The sequence below is a fragment of the Lynx rufus genome, unplaced genomic scaffold (assembly GCF_022079265.1).
Source record: "Lynx rufus isolate CCGP_SWC_20201006 ecotype Redwood Valley unplaced genomic scaffold, mLynRuf1.p SCAF_14, whole genome shotgun sequence".
NCBI lineage: Eukaryota > Metazoa > Chordata > Mammalia > Carnivora > Felidae > Lynx > Lynx rufus.
Window position 1 is genome coordinate 12,911,282 of NW_025814828.1, and position 21,841 is coordinate 12,933,122.

A 21,841-nucleotide genomic window follows, 5' to 3' on the forward strand; every position below is an offset into this window, starting at 1 on the left:
GTGGCAGAGGCAGGAAGGGAGATTAGACGACTTGGACTTGAGGAAGAAGGAATTCAAGGTCAGAAAAGGGCAAGGGAAGACAGGGCAAGGTCCAAAGGCAAATCTGCCTCCTTCCAGAGGCCTCTAAATAGAGGCATAGGTGTGGGCTGCACAGCTGTGCCAGAGCACCTGATTCCTTCCGAGAATATCTAACAACACCCCGACTCAAGAGGGAGACTTCACACTCCCTCTTCTTGGAGGGCAGCCTCAGGCTGGCCAGCGGGCAGGGATCTGAGGAGTGGGAAGCCTGTGTCAGGCTGCTGGGCCCAGAACAGCCCTATAACCTCCCCGCCGAACACCGGCATCTCCAGGCGGGCTGGAACATGGTGGAGAGCAGGGAAGGGAGATCCACAATGGAAGCCAAGAGAGCTCGATGAGGAGAAAAACAGACACCTGTGTAGCTCCAAGCTGTCACATGGATGGGCCCTTCACCCGTCTCCGCATCCACCAATTCTGTCCGCTAAACGAATGCCAGGGAACACTCCAGATGTCATTATAGACACATCTAAGGTATACAAGGGACTCATCAGAGAAGAGCAATCCACATACTTGGCACACCAGAACGGAAGTTGGTGGGCATGAAACAGCTGGGTGCATTGGGGGGGGGGGGACTTCAGAAAGTTCCATATGGCTAAGACATAAAGAGACACTGTGGTAAAGAGAAAGCTAAAGAGTTGTAAACTATTCTATGCAGTGAAATCTGAATAACACTAAACACGTTTGGACAAAAACCGAACAAGGTGACTTCGGAAGAAAACAGTGGCCCACATGAGCTCAGACTGGGCCAACAGAGCAAGGTATCAGGGTATCTGACTACTCCTGGCTTCTCTTTTGAAAACGGATTGCAAGTGGAGAGCATCTGGGAAGCCACTCAAAGGACAGGAGGCAGTGGGGAAAATGAACAATGTGCTGATATAAAAGGCACCGAAGCCAGTCCACACGGTCACAAACCCACCAGTACAGCCAAGCACGGGGTGAAACACAGCCTGTCCCCACATTCCTTCCCACACCCCCCAGCCCCTGCCCGATTTGATTTCCCAGCTGCACGGCTGCCATTACCCCATCGAGGGGCCAATTCATCTGGGTTCACCGGTCCAGAAGCCACGCTTTGCAATTTGAGCAAAGGCATTAAAAAGACCTCGCTTGCTCTACCAAATTTTAGCAGAGCTCTTCCTGTGACGTTGGATGGTCTGACTGTATTATCTTTTCTAGTTTCAAGCAGTGAAAACACAGATTTGGGCCCTGTGGCCGACTATTTGCTACTTGAATGTTCAAATCCGAGTTCACACCCTTCACGTGAACAAACCCTATGAAATGTTAGCCCTACTAGATATCAACAATCCAATAAACTCGTAGTTAGGATCCATAAACATGAGTTTTACCCAGGAAAGGGATCTTCTTTGTCCGTGCCCAAGAGATTGCCTGGAGTTTTCCCAACGTTCCTCGGATTCCGAAGCCTCCTGGCACAAGAACGCCACTGCAATCGATACAAGACGAGGGTGAATTTGACGTTGTCTTTATTTTTAAAACTCTTATTCTCAGCCGCTCGCGTTTACTGATCCCAAGTCCAACACTTGCCATGGTTGCTAGAGAATATGCTTGAGGTCTATTTTCAGAATTGATGACATGATTTCATCATGTCCTGAACTTTCTTCTTGAAATCCTCCCAATGTTATGAAGAAGATGGAATAACTTTTCACAACTGACTTCAATCTATATTTTCTGATAGGTCTTGGTGGTCTGTGAGCATACATAGTGACTGAGAAAACTCAATTTGCTTTAAAATGCCACTGAGAGAATTGTCTGAATAAAAATAGGTTAAGGTTCTTTTAAAAGTACTATTATAGGGGCGCCTGGGTGGCTCAGTCGGTTAAGCGGCCGACTTCGGCTCAGGTCATGATCTCGCGGTCCGTGAGTTCGAGCCCCGCGTCGGGCTCTGTGCTGACAGCTCGGAGCCTGGAGCCTGTTTCAGATTCTGTGTCTCCCTCTCTCTGACCCTCCCCCATTCATGCTCTGTCTCTCTCTGTCTCAAAAATAAATAAACATTAAAAAAAATTTTTTTTTTTAAATAAAAAAAAATAAATAAATAGTGGCACATGAAAATTTCCTGGCCAGGAGATACTTTAGAAACCTTCTAGGCAAACACTCATTTGAGGAGACAAGAATTCAAGAGATAGTTGGGACGGTCATGCTACCCTCACAATACAGTGCTGCCCCCCAAAGTTCTGTTGATTACTTATAAAATAAAATCTAGGGGCGTCTGGGTGGCTCAGCTGGTTAAGCATCTGACTTCGGCTCAGGTCATGATCTCGGGGTTCGTGAGTTCGAGCCCCGCATCAGGCTCTGGGCTGATGGCTCAGAGCCTGGAGCCTGCTTCAGATTCTGTGTCTCCCTCTCTCTCTGCCCCTCCCCTGCTCACTCTGTCTCTCTCTCTCTCTCTCAAAAATAAACATTAACAAATTTTTTTTTTAATTTAAAAACTGCACCAAAATTAGGAATTGAGGTAAATCCAATCATTATGGAAAAAGCACAATGGCATTCTGCTAACTGGTCCTGGACAGTCCTCAGCACTCACTCAGCTTTGCATAGCTTCTGCCAAGCTTCATGGAATTTCACCGGGTCCTCGGTTTCGGTGGTCTGCTCCAGATCAAAGGAGTCTATGTACTAAAAAACATCCAACAGATTAAAAGAACATTTAAGAAAAGTGATACTCAAAAATACTAGAGGCATCTAACATTGTGACCCAATTATTCAATAACTACTTATTATGCAAAAGAGAATGCTGTGGAAATAACTGGAAGCCGCACTTAATCTAGACCCAGACACTGCAGGAAAGATGGGAAGGAGCACCATCGGGAAAGTCTCTAGGGGGCTGATGTCCAAGAAGCTCAGCCCTGGAGGATGAGCATGCGCAGACAAGTTGGGAGGCAATCAGGAAGGTGTGTGGGAGACACGGGGAGGTGGGGTGGGGGTGGAACAGCTTGTATGAAACCTCAGAGTAAAGACAGAAAGGGGTGGTCACTCTGGGGCCCTCAAAAGACACTCCACTGAGGGAGAGGAGAAGTTGACACTTGAAGCCATTGGAAGGTCTTAAGGAACACAGAGAACAGAGAGGGATTTTAGAAGGATCACTGTGCTACAATGTGGAAAATGGAGGGAAAACGGCAAACCCGTCGGGAAGCCAGGCGAGGTAAACACAGAAGCAAAGTGGTCTGAAAAGAATATGGCAAGACCATGATTCAAACAGTACTTCGCAGAAGCGAATGTCAACAAATTCTGTCAATCGAGAAATCACGTAAAAACTACTCCTAGGTACATAACAGTCCCTAGAGACCTATACTATTCTAGTATTTATTCTGTAAAAATTACTATCTGGATATATCTTAACATACAAAATTTTAAAGGCTTTATAAAGTTTGCGGTCTAACAATTTTTCTCTTGCTGTTTTCTTTTTTCTACGAGGGGGTGCGGGACTTGGATGAGCAGGAAGAGCAAGAAGAGAAGTAAGTATTCCTTGGAAAACCACAAATCAAAAGTGATCATGAAAGGAAGGGGCTAGACAGGTGAGAGAAAAGTCACATAGGTCCTTAGTTGGAAGTTATGAAATTTCTCAGATGTATAAATGTATCTTTTTGGTCATTATATAAAGGTTCACCATTTAAATCAAGATAATAAGGCTTGCTTAAACCACAGTATAACTGTATAGAATATCATTAAGTGTAACATATATATATATAGATAGATAGATAGATACACATACATACATATATATGCATATATATGTATGTGTGTATTTAGAAAAATATACACATATGTGTGTATTTGTCTAGAAAGATATGCATTAAACTGGTAATGACAGGTACAAGAGAGAAGTAGGATTTCAGGAAGGAAGGACCTTCTACTTTCTGCCTTTCGTACGACGCTTTATTTAAATTCCCTACACTAAGCATGTACAACTTCCATATCTAACAAAGACAAAGAATATACTCAAGCTGCAAATATGAATTCCCCCAGACCTCCCATACATCTTTTCCCTTTGCTGACTTTGCTCTCTCTCCTTTCACTGTATTAAATCTTAGCCACAAGTCCAGCTATGTGCTGAGTACTGTGAGTCCTCCTGGTGACATCAATCCTGGAGGCTGTCTTGGGGATCCTTCGACACAACCTGCCTCTGAAACACGAGATGTCACAGCGAATGACTGAAATATATGGAAGAACAGCTGGGGCTCACCATCAGATTCAACTTGTGGTTGATGGCCAACGCAGAATGTTCTAGGGCTTTGAACACAGAGGCGTAGCAGTCCCTGAGCTTGGTGTATTTGCCAACCAGGGCTATGGAGCACGTTTTCTGCAATCGTTCATACCTGAGATGAAAGACAAGTTTAAAGGTTATATGCATGTAATATAACATCACAAACACAATGACAGCCACTGTTCTTTTCCCAAGGCACTTTTTAAAAACCTTAAGGGCAGATGAGCCTCGAACTGGATGTACTTGACTCAAATCCCCACCCCACCCCCAATGAATGAAAATCTGTGTGCCAACAGATTGCAAAATCATAAGAAACCCCAATATTGGCCTATATAGGCCGGCACAGATATAAATCCAAGGAAAGAGTATCAGAGAAAAAGCTAAAAGCATTAAAAATAAAAAAGCTCTCCCCATCTCATAAACATGAGCTGTCCTTAAATTCGTTTATAAGGTGACACTGTATAAGAAAATGCGTTGTGAATGTCAACAGGAAACATTTCAATATTAACTTTGTAAGGTGACATTATATAAGAAACTGCGTTCAAACTGTCTAATGTTAAAAATGGTTACAGTCCCAGCTGGCCCACAAAAGCCAGGTTATTCGTGGCATGCCTGAAGAATGGCACTAAGAGAACTCTTTAAACTATTACAAGCCATTTAGATCAGTTTTATGAGAAAATGCCATTCTACATAAGATGCTCAATCACATTTTACCATTAAAGACACGACGTTTACTGTTGCTTTTGTTACCAAATCTGTTCAACGAAGCTGAAAATTGTTTGGTCTGGTACTACGTAAGTAGAAATGTCATCTAGGGGCTGAAGATGATTAGGGTGATCCCCAAACACCTTAGAAGAGAAAGGTTGCCATGAGCGGGAGTAGTCCTCTTTCCTACCAACATCTGCTAAGCGTGCCAGAGAAATGTCATCGCAGGCAGGTGAGGAGGAGAAAAATGCCTAAGAAGCTAAGGAGTCAAAACTGACAGTAAAGGTGGCTTTCTGGGAAGGTGACTGAAGCACCTGGGAAAAGCCTACTAAATCTTTAGCTCGCTCCTGAATTTTACGTCGCTCTGGAGATTGCGTGGCTGCCCGGGCTTCACCCCATCGCTGCAGAAAGGACACAGGTGACAAAGCAAGTGGCATCGAGGCAAGATTCCGATACCAAGTCAGAGGGAAACGCTTCCCGCGCCAGATTTGGCCCCAGGGAACTGGCGATCGTGACCCCATCAGAGCACAGTGGCCGGGCTGAGCCCTTACCCTTGGGTCTCACCCCTCTATTGAAGGAGGGACGTTGGCTCCGGTCCCGGGAAGGAAGCAGGACTGGGGTCAACACTACCAGCTCCTCCTTCTAGTCACTCAGTCTGGTCTATCCGGGGGAGGAGGAGTCACTCGGCAGCTGGGTGAGACAGGGAAGTCCACTGGGCCACCCGTCCCAGGGAGAAGGGCTGCCATTGGGAAAGGATATGTATCCTGAGCCCACTCCCCTCGTACTCTTTCCCTCTTGGGGCTGCAGGCGAGGCTCCCGGAGCCCTGTCCAGACCAGCCCAGCTCCCACATGCTCTCCACTCGGTCATTAACTAGGTGTGAGAGGCCAGCCACAGAGGCTGCCATGAGCCACTCTGTAGGCTCACCCCACAGGCAGGTCCCCGGGGAGGCGAAGCCACCCCCAATTTGGTCGGAGGTCCCAGGCGAGCTCTGCCATCCAGTTCAGCCAGGGACCCCTGGCCTCTGAGCAGCACTGGACTTCCATGAATGAGCCTGCCCTGTGACCTCGATTTGCTTTCTTATAGCTGTCTACATACCACCATTACCAATAAACCAACAGCACCACAAGGGACCGATGCTCAGTATCCCTTTTGCTTAAAGACCGCAGTGAGCTGAATGGTGGCCTCCAAAGACATATGTCCCCCAGAACCTGTGGATGTGTCCATATTTGGAAGAAGGGTCTTTATGGATACAATTACGTCAAGGATCTTGAGATGAGATCATCCTGGATTAGGATGGGTCCTAAATCCAAAGACAAGCATCCTTATGCAAGCAGAGAGGAGGAGGGGAAAAAGAAGGAAGAGGAAGAGGAAGAGGAGAAAATGGAGAAGGAGAGGAGAGACACAGAGAAGGCCATGCAATGACAGAGCCGGAAACTGGGGTGACATGGCCACGAGCCAAGGGACACCAGGGATTCCCGGCAGCCCCAGAAGCTGGAACAGTTTCTCCCTCAGTGCCTCCAGAAGAAACGAACCCTGCTGAAGCCTTGATTGTGAATTTCTGACGTCCACAACTGTGAGAGAATGAATTTCTCATATTTTATGCGGCCCAGTTTGTGGTAATTTGTTTCAGCAGCCACAGGAAACTAATAGGAAAACCAAACCCTGGCTTTAAAAAGCACAGCAGCATAGAGTAATTTAGAGTTATTTCCAATAAAAAGAGTTAAACATTCAAATTTCTAGTGCTTAAAGAGGATCAGCCCCAAGCTACTCAGAAAATTCCTGTAAAGCGACTGATTCCTTAACTGTATCGTCATTCAGTAGAGCACCTGAGTTCCGAAACTGCACTTTATTCCTGATTTTACTTGCCCCAGCAATTCTAAAACTCTTTTTAAAGTTTTAAGTGAGAGGGCAAGAGAACTTCAACCTACTGGTCATCTACCAAAGGCAGTCACTTTGTCACCATCAAACCATTTTAATGATTGTTACCAACCTCAGTAACACTGAGGAACCAATACCCAGGACCCAATGCGAGACTAAGGTTTAATGTGTTTTCTCTCATAATTTCTCAATGTGGGTACTAGTATCCCACTGTTATATATGGATGCGAAAGCAGGTCCAGAGAGGTTGAGTAATCCACCCAAACTCACGCAGCTAGTGAGAGGAAAAGCTGGGGCCTGAATGCAGAGTTCCTGATGCCAGAGCTTACATTTTCTTATTGAGATATAAGTGACATATAACATTATATTGGTTTCAGGTATACAACATAATGATTCAATATTTGTGTATGTGTGTTTGTCACTGCTGCACCTGTTGCCTCTACCTAAGTTGCACAAAAATCCAGCAGTCAGGACTTCACAGAGTTAGGCCTTGTCTACATCTAGTAAAACAAACAGGTGATAGGGATTTAATTTCCATATGGCTTCAAATGAGACAAACCTTGTTGAAATTAATACCGTTGTCTTAAAGCTAGAACCTATCTATCTGAGGTTTTGATAACAATGCTGATAGTTAATAACTGCAGGAGGGAACAATAATGATATAGCCTAAACTTCTCATTCAAAGGGATTTTTGGGGTGCCTCACTGGCTCAGTCAGAAGAGCATGCAATTCTTGATCTCGGGGCTCTAAGTTCGAGGCCCACAGTGGGGGTAGAGATTACTAAAAAATAAATAAACTTAAAAAATAAAGCAAAACAAACAACAATAACAAAAACCTGTGACATTTAAACCTGTTTAAAATATTCAGAAACGAGGGGCGCCTGGGTGGCACAGTCGGTTAAGCGTCCGACTTCAGCCAGGTCACGATCTCGCGGTCCGTGAGTTCGAGCCCCACGTCGGGCTCTGGGCTGATGGCTCGGAGCCTGGAGCCTGTTTCCGATTCTGTGTCTCCCTCTCTCTCTGCCCCTCACCCGTTCATGCTCTGTCTCTCTCTGTCCCAAAAATAAATAAACGTTGAAAAAAAAATTTTTTTTTAAATAAAAAAAAAAATAAATAAATAAAATAAAATAAAATAAAATATTCAGAAACGGGGTGGCAGGGATGAAAAAATATATATATTCAGAAACTGGGTGCCTGGGTGGCTCAGAGGTTAAATGTCTGACTCTTGATTTCGGCTCAGGTCATGATCTCATGGTTCGTGAGTTCGTGCCCCACGTTGGGCTCTGTGCTGGCAGCATGGAGCCTGCTTGGGATTCTCTCTCTCCCTCTCTCTGCCCCCCTGCTCATGCTCTCTCTCTCTCTCTCTTAAAATAAATTTTTAAAAAAGGAAAAAAGTTTAAAAATATAAAATATGTATTCAGAAAACTAAGAAATAAAGTAATAAATCAAAATGCTTCCAGAATTAACAACAACAACAACAAAAAATCATTCCAGAATCCAAATTCTTTCAATTCACTTTCATTTAAGTAGAAAAAAATCAAAAGCCCCAGAAATCTTCAAAGAATATAGCAAAACACTCTAACAATGTGTTAAAGCTTTAGATAAATCCAGACCAAAACATATACAGACAGAAAGCGGAATGTGACATAGATATCCTTCAAGCTATGTCTCAGTCCTACCCCGAAACCCAAGAATTATTCAAGATTACATTAGTAATTCCTTTCACGTACCTGTCAGCCATATTTCTCCACTTGAAAAGCAAATTACTTGCAGAGTCACCAATGGGCAGATCCAATCTCTCTTTAAAATATTTGACAATGCCTTGTTCCTCCAAAAGCACAGGTACTCGATATGTAGAAGAAACATCATGGATACATATGACCTGATTAATGATGATAAAACACCATATTTAAACGGAACACCTCAGGGGCGCCTGGGTGGCGCAGTCGGTTAAGCGCCGACTTCAGCCAGGTCACGATCTCGCGGTCCGTGAGTTCGAGCCCCGCGTCGGGCTCTGGGCTGATGGCTCAGAGCCTGGAGCCTGTTTCCGATTCTGTGTCTCCCTCTCTCTCTGCCCCTCCCCCGTTCATGCTCTGTCTCTCTCTGTCCCAAAAATAAATAAACGTTGAAAAAAAAAAATTTATAAAAAAATAAAAAAATAAAAAATAAACGGAACACCTCAAATATGCCTCAAGAATGAGCCAAAACTCAAGAAACATGGTAGTTCATTTATATTGATTGAGGAAAAGCAAGAGCCCAGTGACCCAAACAAGAGGCAGAATTAATACAAGCTTACTTTGATCTAATCATAAAACTCTTTGAACTCCTTATTCTAAATTGGGAAACGTGGATGCTGTGGTAGCATATATATATATAGACTTTGCTCTCAATTTCTGGCACAAAGCTTGAAAAACCTTTGGAATTTCCTGACAGGGGTAGGGTTATCTTTGTTATGCTAATGAAGTGACTCATGGTGGCCCCTAGATGGCTTCAGGATGGGAGTTGGTCACCAGAAAACCCAACCAAGTTAGGCTAGAACTTTCAGCCACTTGACTTCCGAGGACAGCAAGGGGGCTGGAGCATGAGTTCAGTCATGTGACCAATGGTTTACTCAACCAAGCCTATATCATGAAACCCCTATTAAAAAAATTCTGGACAGCAAGACTCAGGGGACTGTCCCGGTTGGTACACGTACAGATGTACCAGGATGGTGGCACAGCCTGACTCCATGGGGACAAAAGTTTCTGCACTTGGGATCCTCCTAGGCCTTGCCCTACGTATCTCTTCATCTGGCCGTTCATTTGCACTCTTTATAATAAAATGACAATAGTAAGTATAGCATTTTCCTGAGTTCCATGAATCGTTCTAGAGAATTATCGAATCTGAAGGGGTTATGGAAAGCCCCAAATTAGCAGTCAACCAGGCAGGAGTGGAGGTGGCTTGGGGACACTGGAAACTTTGGTGTCTGAAGTCAGGGGGGAAGTCTTGTAAAGAATTCAGCCCCCGGGGCACCTGGATGGCTCAGTCGGTTAAGCGTCCGACTTTGGCTCAGGTCATGATCTCACAGCTCGTGAGTTCGAGCCCCGCTTCGGGCTCTGTGCTGACAGCTCAGAGCCTGGAGCCTGCTTCTGTTTCTGTGTCTCCCTCTCTCTCTCTGCCCCTTCCCTGCTTGTGCTCTGTCTCTCAAAAATAAACATTAAATTTTTTTTTTTTTTAAAAAACAAACAAAAAAAACCTCAGCCCTCAAAATCTGTGGAGTCTGATACTCACTCCAGGTAGTTAGTGTCAGAGTTGAAGTGCAGGACCCCAGCTGGTGTCCGAGAATTGGTGTTGGAACACGGATGCTTTATGTGTCAATATCTAAGACATCGGGCCCAAGGCATCACCTTCTAAGTCTAGGCTAAAGCAGTAACACTGAACACGTACACTGTGTCTTCTAAATGTGGGGATGTGGTTCGCTTGTGCATTCATTTGTTGCTGTTGCTGCTGGTGTAGTGCTTTTGTCTACTCCCTTCATTTGGATACATTTCCAAGTACATATTGAACCCAGTCAAATTAATTACACCTGTTAGAGGAGAATGGCTCCTTTAAATGTCAGGTGCTATGGTTGTTTTTCACATCTATCCTAACGAACTTTCATCACCCTCTTAAGTACATCCGAGGGGCTGCTGGCAGGCATTTAAGGGTCTGCCACATTCTAAGTCAATGCCAAAGAAATGTTCTTCTAACTCTGTGTGTTCAGTCTCCCCAAATCCATTGCCAAACCCACCCAAGGGTTCCTAAGCTGTTTGGACATCACCAACTTGATACTTAGAGGACTTTTGGGCCTCACTTGGAACAAAGAAATGGGAGCATTAACTCACATCAGAAAAAAATAACGTGCTGAACAATGGCTAATAAACTAGCCTGTGGACTGATAGGATAGGGCATTCTTCAGAATCTATGGTCCTGTAGAAAACAGGCTCTGTGTGGTCAGAAATTTGCATTCTTCTGTTCTCAAAGCTCTCAGTAACCCAACTCTGAAAACTGTATCCTCCTTCCATTTCAGTAACCAAGTTGTATTTATACAACACAGACACAAAGTACTATGTACCAGTAGGAAGGATACAAAAAACAACAGAACAAAACCAAAGTGGCTTGATGACATACAAATACAGGAGAGTCCTTCAAACCTGCCATCACATTTTTCAAAATAGTTCAGATGTGTGTGCTGACCCTGAAGCATTAGACAGGAGGCTGTGCATGAGACTGCCTCCAGAGATACAGAAATCCAATTAGAGGGTTTTAGGCTTCAAAGAACCCAGAGCTAATCTGAAGAAAACAAAAGGTTCCTGCCAAACCTCACCCTTTTCCTGAGTGCCATTCATATCACTTTGTAAACTATAGCAACTCTGATCCCTTACACCTAAGCCTCGTTGCAAACAAGAGACAGATAAGAGAATGAAAGAAAAAAGAAAAAGCTCTCAGATACCCAAATGGAAAGTGCTGCAGGACAGAGGACGTGAGCCCAAATCACCGTACAGTTTCTGTAGCAATGAATTGAGCTGAGACCACTGATGTAATCAGAAGTGATAGTGTGAATGTCAATGTAACGTGTGGTCTGAATGGAGCGAGCTGTAACACATACAAAGGAGAAATCGCAGTGAAAGCAGTAAGTGTCCCGGAAAGACAAGATAAGCAGACGATAAGCAGGCTTCACATGGTTCTCTCTCTAGAGGTTTGACTGTAAGTTAAAAAGCCCACCTGGCTTTGTACCTGTAACTTGAGGAGTGATTATGCAAGGAAACATGTGATCTACCTAAGGAATCAGGAGTCTCTCACATTGTTCACTTCAGGGCAAGGGAGCTGTGGCTGGATATGAATCTCCCAAAGCTTTCATAAATGCCATGAAAAGTAATATGATAATTGAAGAGATGCAAAACACTAGCATCAGCAGAAGTGCCTGCAAAGCAATAAAATCGAAAGAGCAGCACTAACCTGTTCAGGGTTCACATGACAAAACATTGAAATCTTTTCCTTCACGGCCATTTCGATAGGCGTTGAACTCCGGCAGACAATCTGTCAACGTCAGTTTTGCACAGGTCAGCAAGCAGGAACCCAGCTGTTCGTCCCACCATTAGTTTTCAGGAGGATGCTATATTAATCTCTTCTTTCAACCAGAGACCTGACCAAGTATGTACCTGTTCATTCTGGGTATTCCACCGGACTCGTAGAAACACCTGAGCACTGATAATAAGCCAGTATAATCAAATTCAACACAAATCTACCAGTAAGAACTCAAAACGTCCAGGCGTCTCTAGTAAACAAGAGGGAAGGCTCACAAACGTTGCTTCTTTAGATATAAGAACAGAGCTTGGCCAGGGGTTGGCAAACTTTTTCTCTAAAGGGCTAGAGAGTAAACATTTTAGGTTTTGCAAGTCAAGAAGTGACTGTCCTGACTACTCAGTTGTAGCAGTGCAGTACGAAGGCAGCTGTGGACAAATGTAAGCAACAGATGATACCATGTTCCAATAAAACTTTATTTATGGGCAGGAGGCCTGCAGGCCCTTATTTGCTAACCTCTGATCTAGACTATTCTGGTGATAACTGGATGACTTGTTATAAATAAGAGCAGTGATAGCCCACCCTAGTGGGTCTCAGGAAAATCTCAAAGGTCCCACCTCACTCTAAAAGACCTAAGGACCATAAAAATGACAAGACGTTGCACTTGCCCAGCTGTCAATGTGGCCAATTGCATGAGGACCCTGAGGAGAACAGAGCACCAGTTTAGAAATGTGTGAAGCTACCCTCGAGGATATGGGACTGTCCCTCCCCTGGCCCCCAGAGACACGAAGTTCAATGTCAAAGGAACCATTTGAGAGATAGAAAGGACTTAGATGATGCTATGGATCAAGAAACGGAGGTCCTATTCCAAGAAATTTACTCACTCTCCTTAACTCACCAGATCAGGAGACAGGCCTAACCCTCTCAGCGCACGGACACTGTTTTGTGTGGGTTTGGTTTTTTGTTCTCCAGTAGCACTGGGCTGAAAAGAGATGGGTCACTGTCAGTATATTGGATATTTAGCTCGTCTGGATAATGAATGGCTCCCTAGCTTAAAATATGGAATAAATAGGCAGAGAGTTTCTCTTTTGCTGTCCTGCCCACTGCTCCCTTGCAGTGTATTCAATAAACTTCTATCTCCTTTTTAAAAATGTGGAACAAATAGAATATCATAGGAAGACTTTTAGAAGTTGCTGTCTACAGGGCTGCCTGGGTGGCTCAGTTGGTTAAGCGTCCAACTCTTGATTTCAGCTCAAGTCATGATCTCACAGACTGTGAGATTGAGCCCGGAGGCAGGCTTTGTGCTGGCAGCGTGGAGCCTGTTTGGGATTCTCTCTGTCCCTCTCTCTCTGCTCCTGCCCCACACATGTGCACGCTCTCTTTCTCTATCAGAAAATTAAAAAAAAAAAAAAAAAAGATGAAAGAAAGAAAAAAGAAAGAATTTGCTGTCTATATACTTATCTGGAAAGCTCACCTGTGGAACTAGGCTAACATGGATATTGCAGAAATTCTCTCTTTTTGCTTTAAACTGGAATTGTCTGAATGCTTCCACAAACGGCATCCCTTCAATGTCTCCAATGGTGCCACCCAACTAGGAATGGGAAAAAAAAAAACAAAAACACATGTGATCTTCCACAGTATATAGACTAACAGAAACATTATTAATAAACAGAGCGCAAGACAGGGCACGCCAAGGTGGCTCACTCGGTTAAGCATCCGACTCTTGATTTTGGCTCAGGTCATGATTTCACGGTTCATGGGTTTGAGCCCTGGGTTGAGCTCTGTGATGACAGCATGGAGCCTGCTTGGGATTCTCTCTCTCTCTCTCTCTCTCTCTCTCTCTCTCTCTCCCCCCTCTGCCCCTCCCCCACTCACTCGCGCGCTCTCTCTCTCTCAAAATAAATAAATAAACTTAAAAAAATAAATAGCACAAAAACAGAGGTTTATACACATACCAAAAATCATTGAATTGTATACTTAAAGCAAGTGAAATTTATGATATATAAATTAAGCCTCACTAAAACTGTTTGATATGATGAGGAAAAGCGCCGTACATTTAAGGAGATGAAACAAAGGAAAGAGAAAATGGAAACTAGAAGGTAAACTAAGAAGAAAGGATACAGTGTAACATAACCAGGTAAACAGATAAGAGAATAAGCAGAGAACATCACGAAGGGAAAAGAAAACGGAGCGCCTGAGTGGCTCAGTTGGTTGAGCACCCAACTATTGGTTTCAGTTCAGTTCATGATCGATCCCCGCATCCCATTCTGCACTAGGTGTGGAGCCTGCTTGAGATTCTCTCTCCCTCTGTCCCTTGCCCAGGCTTGCTCTCTCTATCTCTCCCCCCACCTCTCTCTCTCTCAAATTAAAAAAAGGGAGGGGGGAGGAAGAAAGCGAGGTCAAGGAGGGCTCTAAGAATGACCTGACTCCTGGGGTGCCTAGGTGGCTCAGTTGGTTGAGCATCCGACTTCAGGTCAGGTCATGATCTCCCAGTTCGTGGGTTTGAGCCCCACATCGGACTCACTGCTGTCAGTGTAGACAGCGTAGACAGATCACTGCTTCAGATCCTCTGTCCCCTTCTCTCTGCCCCTCCCCTGCTCATGTGCTCTCTCTCAAAAATAAAAAAATAAAACATGTAAAAGAATAAAGAATGACCTGATTCCCATGTTATAAGATCCTGTTGTGTGGAGACAGGGACTAAGTTAAGTAAATGAATTCTGCTATTACTGATTCACTTTACAGATAGTAAATCCCCCCATTCAAAAAAATGGGGAACCATTATAAAGCTGTCAACGCTTCATCTCACCAAGATTGAAAAAAAAGTTTAAATTTTTTTTTAAATGTTTACAAAAAAAAAAAAAAAGAAGGCTTTAAGAAAAGGGAATGCATAAGCAGATAAAAAGATCCACAATATAGGCCACTGAGGAGTGAGATCAGCTAGTTCCTAGGGGTGAAATACCTCGTGCTCTCTCTTTCTCTCTCACTCTCTCTCCCCCTTTTCATGTGTATACACACACACACACGCACATACACACACACCTCTGCATGCAGCTGAACATTTCTTTTTGCGATGGTGATATTACTAGAATTAAACAACTGCTATTAAAACATGCTGGCTTTCTGAATCAGGTAGTGCCGAAAAAATATTCCTGACAGTGTAATCCTTTGATAAATGTTAGCTTAATTTACAATGTGCTTCCAACAAGTAAGGCATTTTAAAGTAAGCATTTACTTTAGGATAAAATTTGCCTTAACCTACGCATCCTCACCATATTTAAATACTTAAAGATATCACCTGGATTTTAAAATTAATTCTTTAGCATGTGACAATCTACTGCATGCTCAACACTATAAATGAGGTGCTGAGAAGAATTTAAGACAATGTGCTCTTCAGGAGCTCAGAATTTAGCGACAAAAATCTAGCAGAGGTAAAGAACAATAATCAAGAGTAAAACTTAGACACTAACTGGAATGATCCGGACGCTGAGGAGGAAAGAGATCATGGTGGGCCCAGTCCCAGAACCCACCATCTTGTCTGGCTTCAGCTACCTGACTAGGTCTGAAATCTACTATGAGCCCTGGCCTGTCTTCCCAGTGCAACTGGGTTTTGGAGCCAACAAGTCCTTGACATCCCGGATGGCTCAACAATTACTCAAACTTACCGTGTCCCAAACCGAACTCCCCCCACCCCTGGGCCTGTTTCTCCGCGTGTCTCCTCATCTCAGCAAAAGCGTCTCTTCCCACTAACTGGTTCAAGCCAGCTGTCTGGAAATCACCCTTGATCTCCGCTTTTCCTCATCCAACTGAGCCCAGCGGGTCATACCTGTAAAACCTCTTGAAAATCTCTCCCCTGCTCTCTATGCCCACCGTTACCACCTTAGACACTCATGCCAACACCACCTTTTGCCAGGATTATTGCAATAATCTAAACTAGGGGGTGGTAAACTACAGCCCCACTGCTTGCTTTTATATATAAAGTTTTATTGATTGGGGGCGCCTGGGTGGCTCAGTCGGTTAAGCGTCCGACTTCAGCTCAGGTCACGATCTCGCGGTCTGTGAGTTCGAGCCCCGCGTCGGGCTCTGGGCTGATGGCTCGGGGCCTGGAGCTTGCTTCCGATTCTGTGTCTCCCTCTCTCTCTGACCCTCCCCCGTTCATGCTCTGTCTCTCTCTGTCTCAAAAATAAATAAAAACGTTAAAAAAAAATTTAAAGTTTTATTGATTGGCCAAAGGTATGCCCATTTATTTATATACTGTCTGTAGCTGCTTTCACACTACAATGGCAGAGTTGACTCTCTGACCCTCAAAGGTAAACATATCTACTATCTGGCCCTTTATAGAAAAAGTTGGCTGACTGCCCCCCCTCCCCCTCCAAATGGTCTCCTAGCTTCTCCCCTCTCCTATCCTACAATTAAATCATCTGTCACACACCAGCAGAGTGACCTTATAAAAACTCAGAATATTAAAACAAAACAAAACCTCACAATATATCTCTTTTGTGCTTATACCCTCAGTAGCTCACTGCTTCACTAAAAATAAAATCTAAATTCCTTTAGGCAGCCAACCAAAAACCCTACATGATCTGGCCTTTGCTTAGGGTTCTAATCTCATCTCACGCCCCTGCTCGCCGCCCTCCCCCCGCCCCCCCCACTCCCCACACACCCTGCCTGTGCATCAGCCCCACTGGCTTCTCAGGTCCTCAGATGGGCCGCTCTCTTCCTTCCTGCCCCTTAAGCTCTCTTACCCTCCTTCTTTATTTATCTACACCTATCTCTTCTTTATCCTTCAGCCTGAAAGGCTATGTCTTCCTCAGAAAGCCAGACCTTGCCACCCACCTAGAGTAGCCTCCCTCCCACTGCTCCCTGTCATAGCACTGTCTGTGCCCTTCCTACTAACTCAGCACCAGGTGCTGTTATTTCGCGTGCGCACTTGTTTCCTGCCACTAGCTATAAGCCCCAGGAGAGTAGGAACATACCTGCCCTGCTCCCTACCCTATCTCTGGCATAAGCCCAGCTCCCTGCACACAGCACTGGGGTTGAAGGGGTTCAGGACAGGTCTCCCAGAAATATGCCACCTTGCCATGATTATTTTGAATTAAAAGCAATCAAAACCCAGCAGAATCAGGAAAAGTTCTTTACCTCCCCCTCAACTGCCTAAATTTACATTGGGTAGTGCGGGATCCCTGTACCTGGAAGAAAGTTATTCCCAGAGATCCCCTTTACCTGAGAAACTTAGCTGCATAACAGGGAAGTCCGTTTTCCAAACATCCCCTCTGTCTCCCTGCAAATGGCCTTCCTCCCTTTGTATCCCCTAGGCCTCTACTCCTCTCCTTGGTTCAGGGTGTCATATAAGTCTCATTTTGCCTGACTGCTTGGGAATCTCTCATGTTTATATGGATTTTCTGTACGTATGTAATACAGCCTTTGATTTTCTCCAGTTAATCTGTTTCATGTCAATTGGATTCTTAGACCAACCGGAAGAACATTGAAGGGTAACAGTAAAATTTTCCCTCTCCAACAGGGTTTAGCTTAGCAGTCATCTCAGGGCAGAAGGGTCTCAAAATTCAATATAAGCCCTAGGTAACAGCATTCTAGTACCTGTTGCCATAACTGCAATGGAATCAAACTAAGAAATCTCGAGACTACATTGTTACAGAAAAGAAAATGATTCTTTATTAATTTTAAGTCAGAAAACAAAACAATTAAAATTCAAGCTTTCTGGGTGTGGCACAGATAGAAATATACGACCTTTCTGTAGGAGAATGACAAACTTAATTACGAAAATCCTAGAAATATCACATGCAATCAGGAAATTGGCAGGGGGTGAGGGGTTTAATTGCTCACCAACTGCAAGGTACCAGAATCTAATGGGAAAATATTTTAGGGAAAAAAAAGGTCTGCACTGAAACTAAACCATATAGGGACATCTGTTTTTTCATAGGTATACTCTGGTAATTTAAGGGCAATCTGAAAACGGAGGCAAAAAGCTTTAAACATTATCCACTTCTGCCCTCACATGGCTTACAGTGGTACTGCACAGTCTCAGCCAATTTGGAAGATCCCATGACCACTCCTCTGGCTCTCGATTACCATCATTGTCATCAGAAGCCTTCTGTATTATTACTAGAATACTCCTAAGTTCATTATTTCCCCCACACAACAAGGAAAATATCACCCATAACAATGTTTTAAGACTTATCCAAAGTTGAAATCAAAGCAACAGCAAATTTATGAGATGTGCAATGTCTGTTTTGCCTTTAAGGAAAGGATTCTTCTTTTTTGAAAGAAAGAGAGAGAGAAAGAAAGAAGCCTTTTATTCCTTTAAGCCAGGCATAAATTATTTCAGGTGTATGTGGAGATAACCTGGACTAATACAAATAAAGCTTGTCAGCTCCACGGGTCTGAGAAGTAAGAGCCTCACCAAAAGGCTTTGGAGACATTTCAACAGCTTCTACACGCTTAAAACTGAAAATCAGCCTGGTGGTCTTTTTTTCAAAAGCTTAAATAGAGCACAAACACAAATGTTGAGCACAACTTAAAACGAGCCTAAAAGGCTGCCTGATCTAGTGTCCATTAAGCAAATATATGAATGTCAGGGTTATATGAAGAAGGAGCTTTGCTGGGGACAACTTGTCACAGTTTCTCTGTTTCCAAGAAACTAAAAACGAAGACGAGGAGTCCTGAAGAGCAGGGCTCGGGTCATATTTGCCTTCCTATGGCTAGCAGCTAGCATTGGGACCAGTGCCTATTCAGTGCCAAATTAATGTTTTTTAAGCCAAACCAATCAATTCAAGAACAGGATAAAAATTAATATAAAGAACAAAGGCATAAAAAAAGAACAATATGCAAGTACAGGCCTAAAATGTTTGCTTGTTGTTTAATGGGATGGAAATTTCAGTTTAATTTGAGATGTCATTGAGAATTCTTGATTTTACTGTACAAGTGGAATCTTCAACAATTAAGAGTCTAAATCTGTAGTATGCAACTTTGTAAAATGATGACAAAGAGAATCAGGTGTGCTGGCCCCAGAAGGAAACATAAAAGCTTTCTTCAAGGATGATTCTCAAAAAACAATAGCTAAGGGGCGTCTGCGTGGCTTAGTCAGTTAAGCGTCCGACTTCAGCTCAGGTCATGATCTCACAGTTTGTGAGTTTGAGCCCTGTGTTGGGCTCTGTGCTGACAGCTCAGAGCCTGGAGTCCGCTTTGGATTCTGTGTCTCCCTCTCTTTCTGCCCCTCCCCCACTCGCACTCTGTCTCTCTCTCTCTCTCTCTCAAAAATAATAAATAAACATTAAAAAAAATTTTTTTAGGGGCGCCCGAGTGGCTCAGTCGGCTGGGCGTCTGACTTCGGTTCGGGTCATGATCTCGTGGTTCGTGAGTTCAAGCCCCGCGTCAGGCTCTGTGCTGACAAGAGCCTGAAGCCTGCTTCAGATTCTGTGTCTCCCTCTCTCTGACCCTCCCCACTTGCACTCCAACTCTCTCTCTCAAAAATAAATAAACATTAAAAAATTTAAAAACAAATTTTTTTAAGCAATAGCTAAAAAACAGACAAAATGAAAAAGAAGGGTTAAGAAGGCTCTTCTCAAGGTCAAATTGGGCTTATGTGTTAATGATGTTCAAAGGCAGTTCAATTACATTAAAAAAAATAGATTTACCCCTTCTCCTTTTCTGTGATGATAATTTATTTTTTAAAAAAGAGCAGAGGCAAAAACATGCATACACATGACCATTTGGAAATTTTCCTGTGATTAAGGTTAATAGTCTTAAAAAAAAAAAAAGGCTATTTTTTGCCTTTCCTGTTGCTAGAACAGCAGAATCTAGTGAAAGTACTAGACCAGCACTCTCCAATAAAAATTAAAATATTTAAAATTTGGTTTTTTAGTTTTGAGAGAGAGAGAGGGGGTGCAAGCGAGGGATGAGGCAGAAAGAGCTAGAGAGAGAGAGAAAGAGAAGCAGGGCTCACCCGAAGAGGAGGGCCTCACGTTTTTACCTAAAGTGGGGCTCGAGTTCACCCGAAGCAGGGCTCGAGCTCACAAACCGTGAATCATGACCTGAGCCGAAGTCAGATGCTTAACCAACTGAGCCACCCAGGCGCCCAATGTTTTAACGTTTTTAGCTGCCACATTCAAAAGAGCAAACAAAAGTAAACAGGAGAAATTAATTTTAACATTATATTTTATGTAGCCCAATATATCCAAAATGTTATTTCATAGCTGAAAAGGCTCTAAAGAAACACAAGGAAAGAATGGGGCACAGGTGTATCAAAATCTTAAAGAGCAGTCGAGCTGAAGTTAGAACTCACTATGATCCACCACAAAGGCTTGTGGCCATGCCGCAGCCAGGTCCCTACCACAGACCTGGAGCTGGCAGAGGCTATCACGGCATTGGCAGGGGAGCTGGCTGTAAACAGATGAGGTGAGGGGCTTACGGTGGACGCTGCGGAGGCTATGATGATTATAATGGCCATAATGATGGGGGCAGCTGGGTGGCTCAGTCGGTTAAGTGTCCGACTTCGGCTCAGGTCATGATCTCACAGTCTGTGAGTTCGAGCCCCACGTCGGGTTCTGTGCTGACAGCTCAGAGCTTGGAGCCTGCTTCGGATTCTGTGTCTCCCTCTCTCTCTGTCCCTCCCCTGCTTGTGCTCTCTCTCTCTCTCACTCTCAAAAGTAAATAAACATAAAAAAAAATTTTTTTTAAATAATGGCTATAATGATGGCTATGGATTTGGGTCAGACGGATTTGGAAGAGACCTCAATTATTGTTTTTTTTTTTGTTTTTTTTTTAAACGTTTATTTTATTTTTGGGACAGAGAGAGACAGAGCATGAACAGGGGAGAGGCAGAGAGAGAGGGAGACACAGAATTGGAAACAGGCTCCAGGCTCCGAGCCATCAGCCCAGAGCCTGACGCGGGGCTCGAACTCATGGAGCGCGAGATCGTGACCTGGCTGAAGTCGGACGCTTAACCGACTGCGCCACCCAGGCGCCCCCTCAATTATTGTTTTTCAGGAATGTCTGATCAGAGATAATGGAGGGGTGGCTCTACTTTCCAGAGCACAACGGGACATTGTGTACACACGCGGGGATTATCTTACACAGCTACTGAGAACGACATTTATGATTGTTTTTCACCACTCAACCCTGTGAGAGTACGTACTGAAGCTGGTTCTGATGGCAGAGTCGCTGGTGAAGCAGGTGTCGAGTTTGCAACTCGTGAAGATGCTGTGGCAGCTACATCAAAAGACAAAGCAAATACGCAACACAGATACGTAGAACTCTTCTTGAATTCTACAGCGGGAGCAAGCGGTGGGGACTTATGGTAGCCAAACGATGGGAGGCATGGGCTTGTCAAACCAGTCCAGTTACGGTGGCCTGGCCAGTCAGTGGCTGAGTGGTGGTTGTGGAGGTGGCCATGGTGGCCAGAGCAACATGAGTGGATATGACCAAGTTTTACTGGAAAATTCCAGTGATTTCCAATCAAGCATTGCATAGGCAGCCAAGCAGCAGCGAATAGCAGCTACTACCAAAGTGGAAGCTGTGCATCTCTGGGAGTGAACAAAATGGGAGGGATGTGTAGCATGTCCAGTATAAGTGATGGAGGGGGAAAGTAATTGATCCTGATCACTGACTCGTGGTCAACATTTTTCTTTTTCTTTAGTTTTTAATGTTTATTTATTTTTGAGAGACAGAGAGCGTGAGCAGTGGAGGGGCAGAGAGAGAGAGGGGGACACAGGATCCGAAGCGGGCTCTTGGGCTGACAGCAGTGAGCCTGAAGCAGGGCTTGAATCCACAAGCCATGAGATCATGACCTGAGCTGAAATCAGACGCTTAGCTGACTGAGCCACCCAGGCGCCCTGAGAGAGAGAGAATCTTAAGCAGGCTCCATGCTCAGCATGGAGCCCGAGGTAGGGTTCGATCCCACAACCCTAGG

The 21,841-nt window shown here is 44.2% G+C and overlaps 1 protein-coding gene across 3 annotated transcripts in view; it reads right to left on the reverse strand.

The window, feature by feature from the left end:
* Window positions 1–21,841, reverse strand: part of CTPS2 (CTP synthase 2) — a 100,576-nt gene that overhangs the window by 61,699 nt on the left and 17,036 nt on the right. For all 3 annotated transcript variants that reach the window (XM_047075946.1, XM_047075945.1, XM_047075944.1), the window contains exons 5-11: window positions 13,391–13,507; window positions 12,815–12,898; window positions 11,851–11,931; window positions 8,604–8,755; window positions 4,271–4,403; window positions 2,615–2,703; window positions 1,422–1,516 (exon numbers count right to left, since the gene is read on the reverse strand). In XM_047075946.1, coding sequence (XP_046931902.1) covers window positions 1,422–1,516; window positions 2,615–2,703; window positions 4,271–4,403; window positions 8,604–8,755; window positions 11,851–11,931; window positions 12,815–12,898; window positions 13,391–13,507 — 751 coding nt within the window. The remainder of the gene's footprint in view (window positions 1–1,421; window positions 1,517–2,614; window positions 2,704–4,270; window positions 4,404–8,603; window positions 8,756–11,850; window positions 11,932–12,814; window positions 12,899–13,390; window positions 13,508–21,841) is intronic.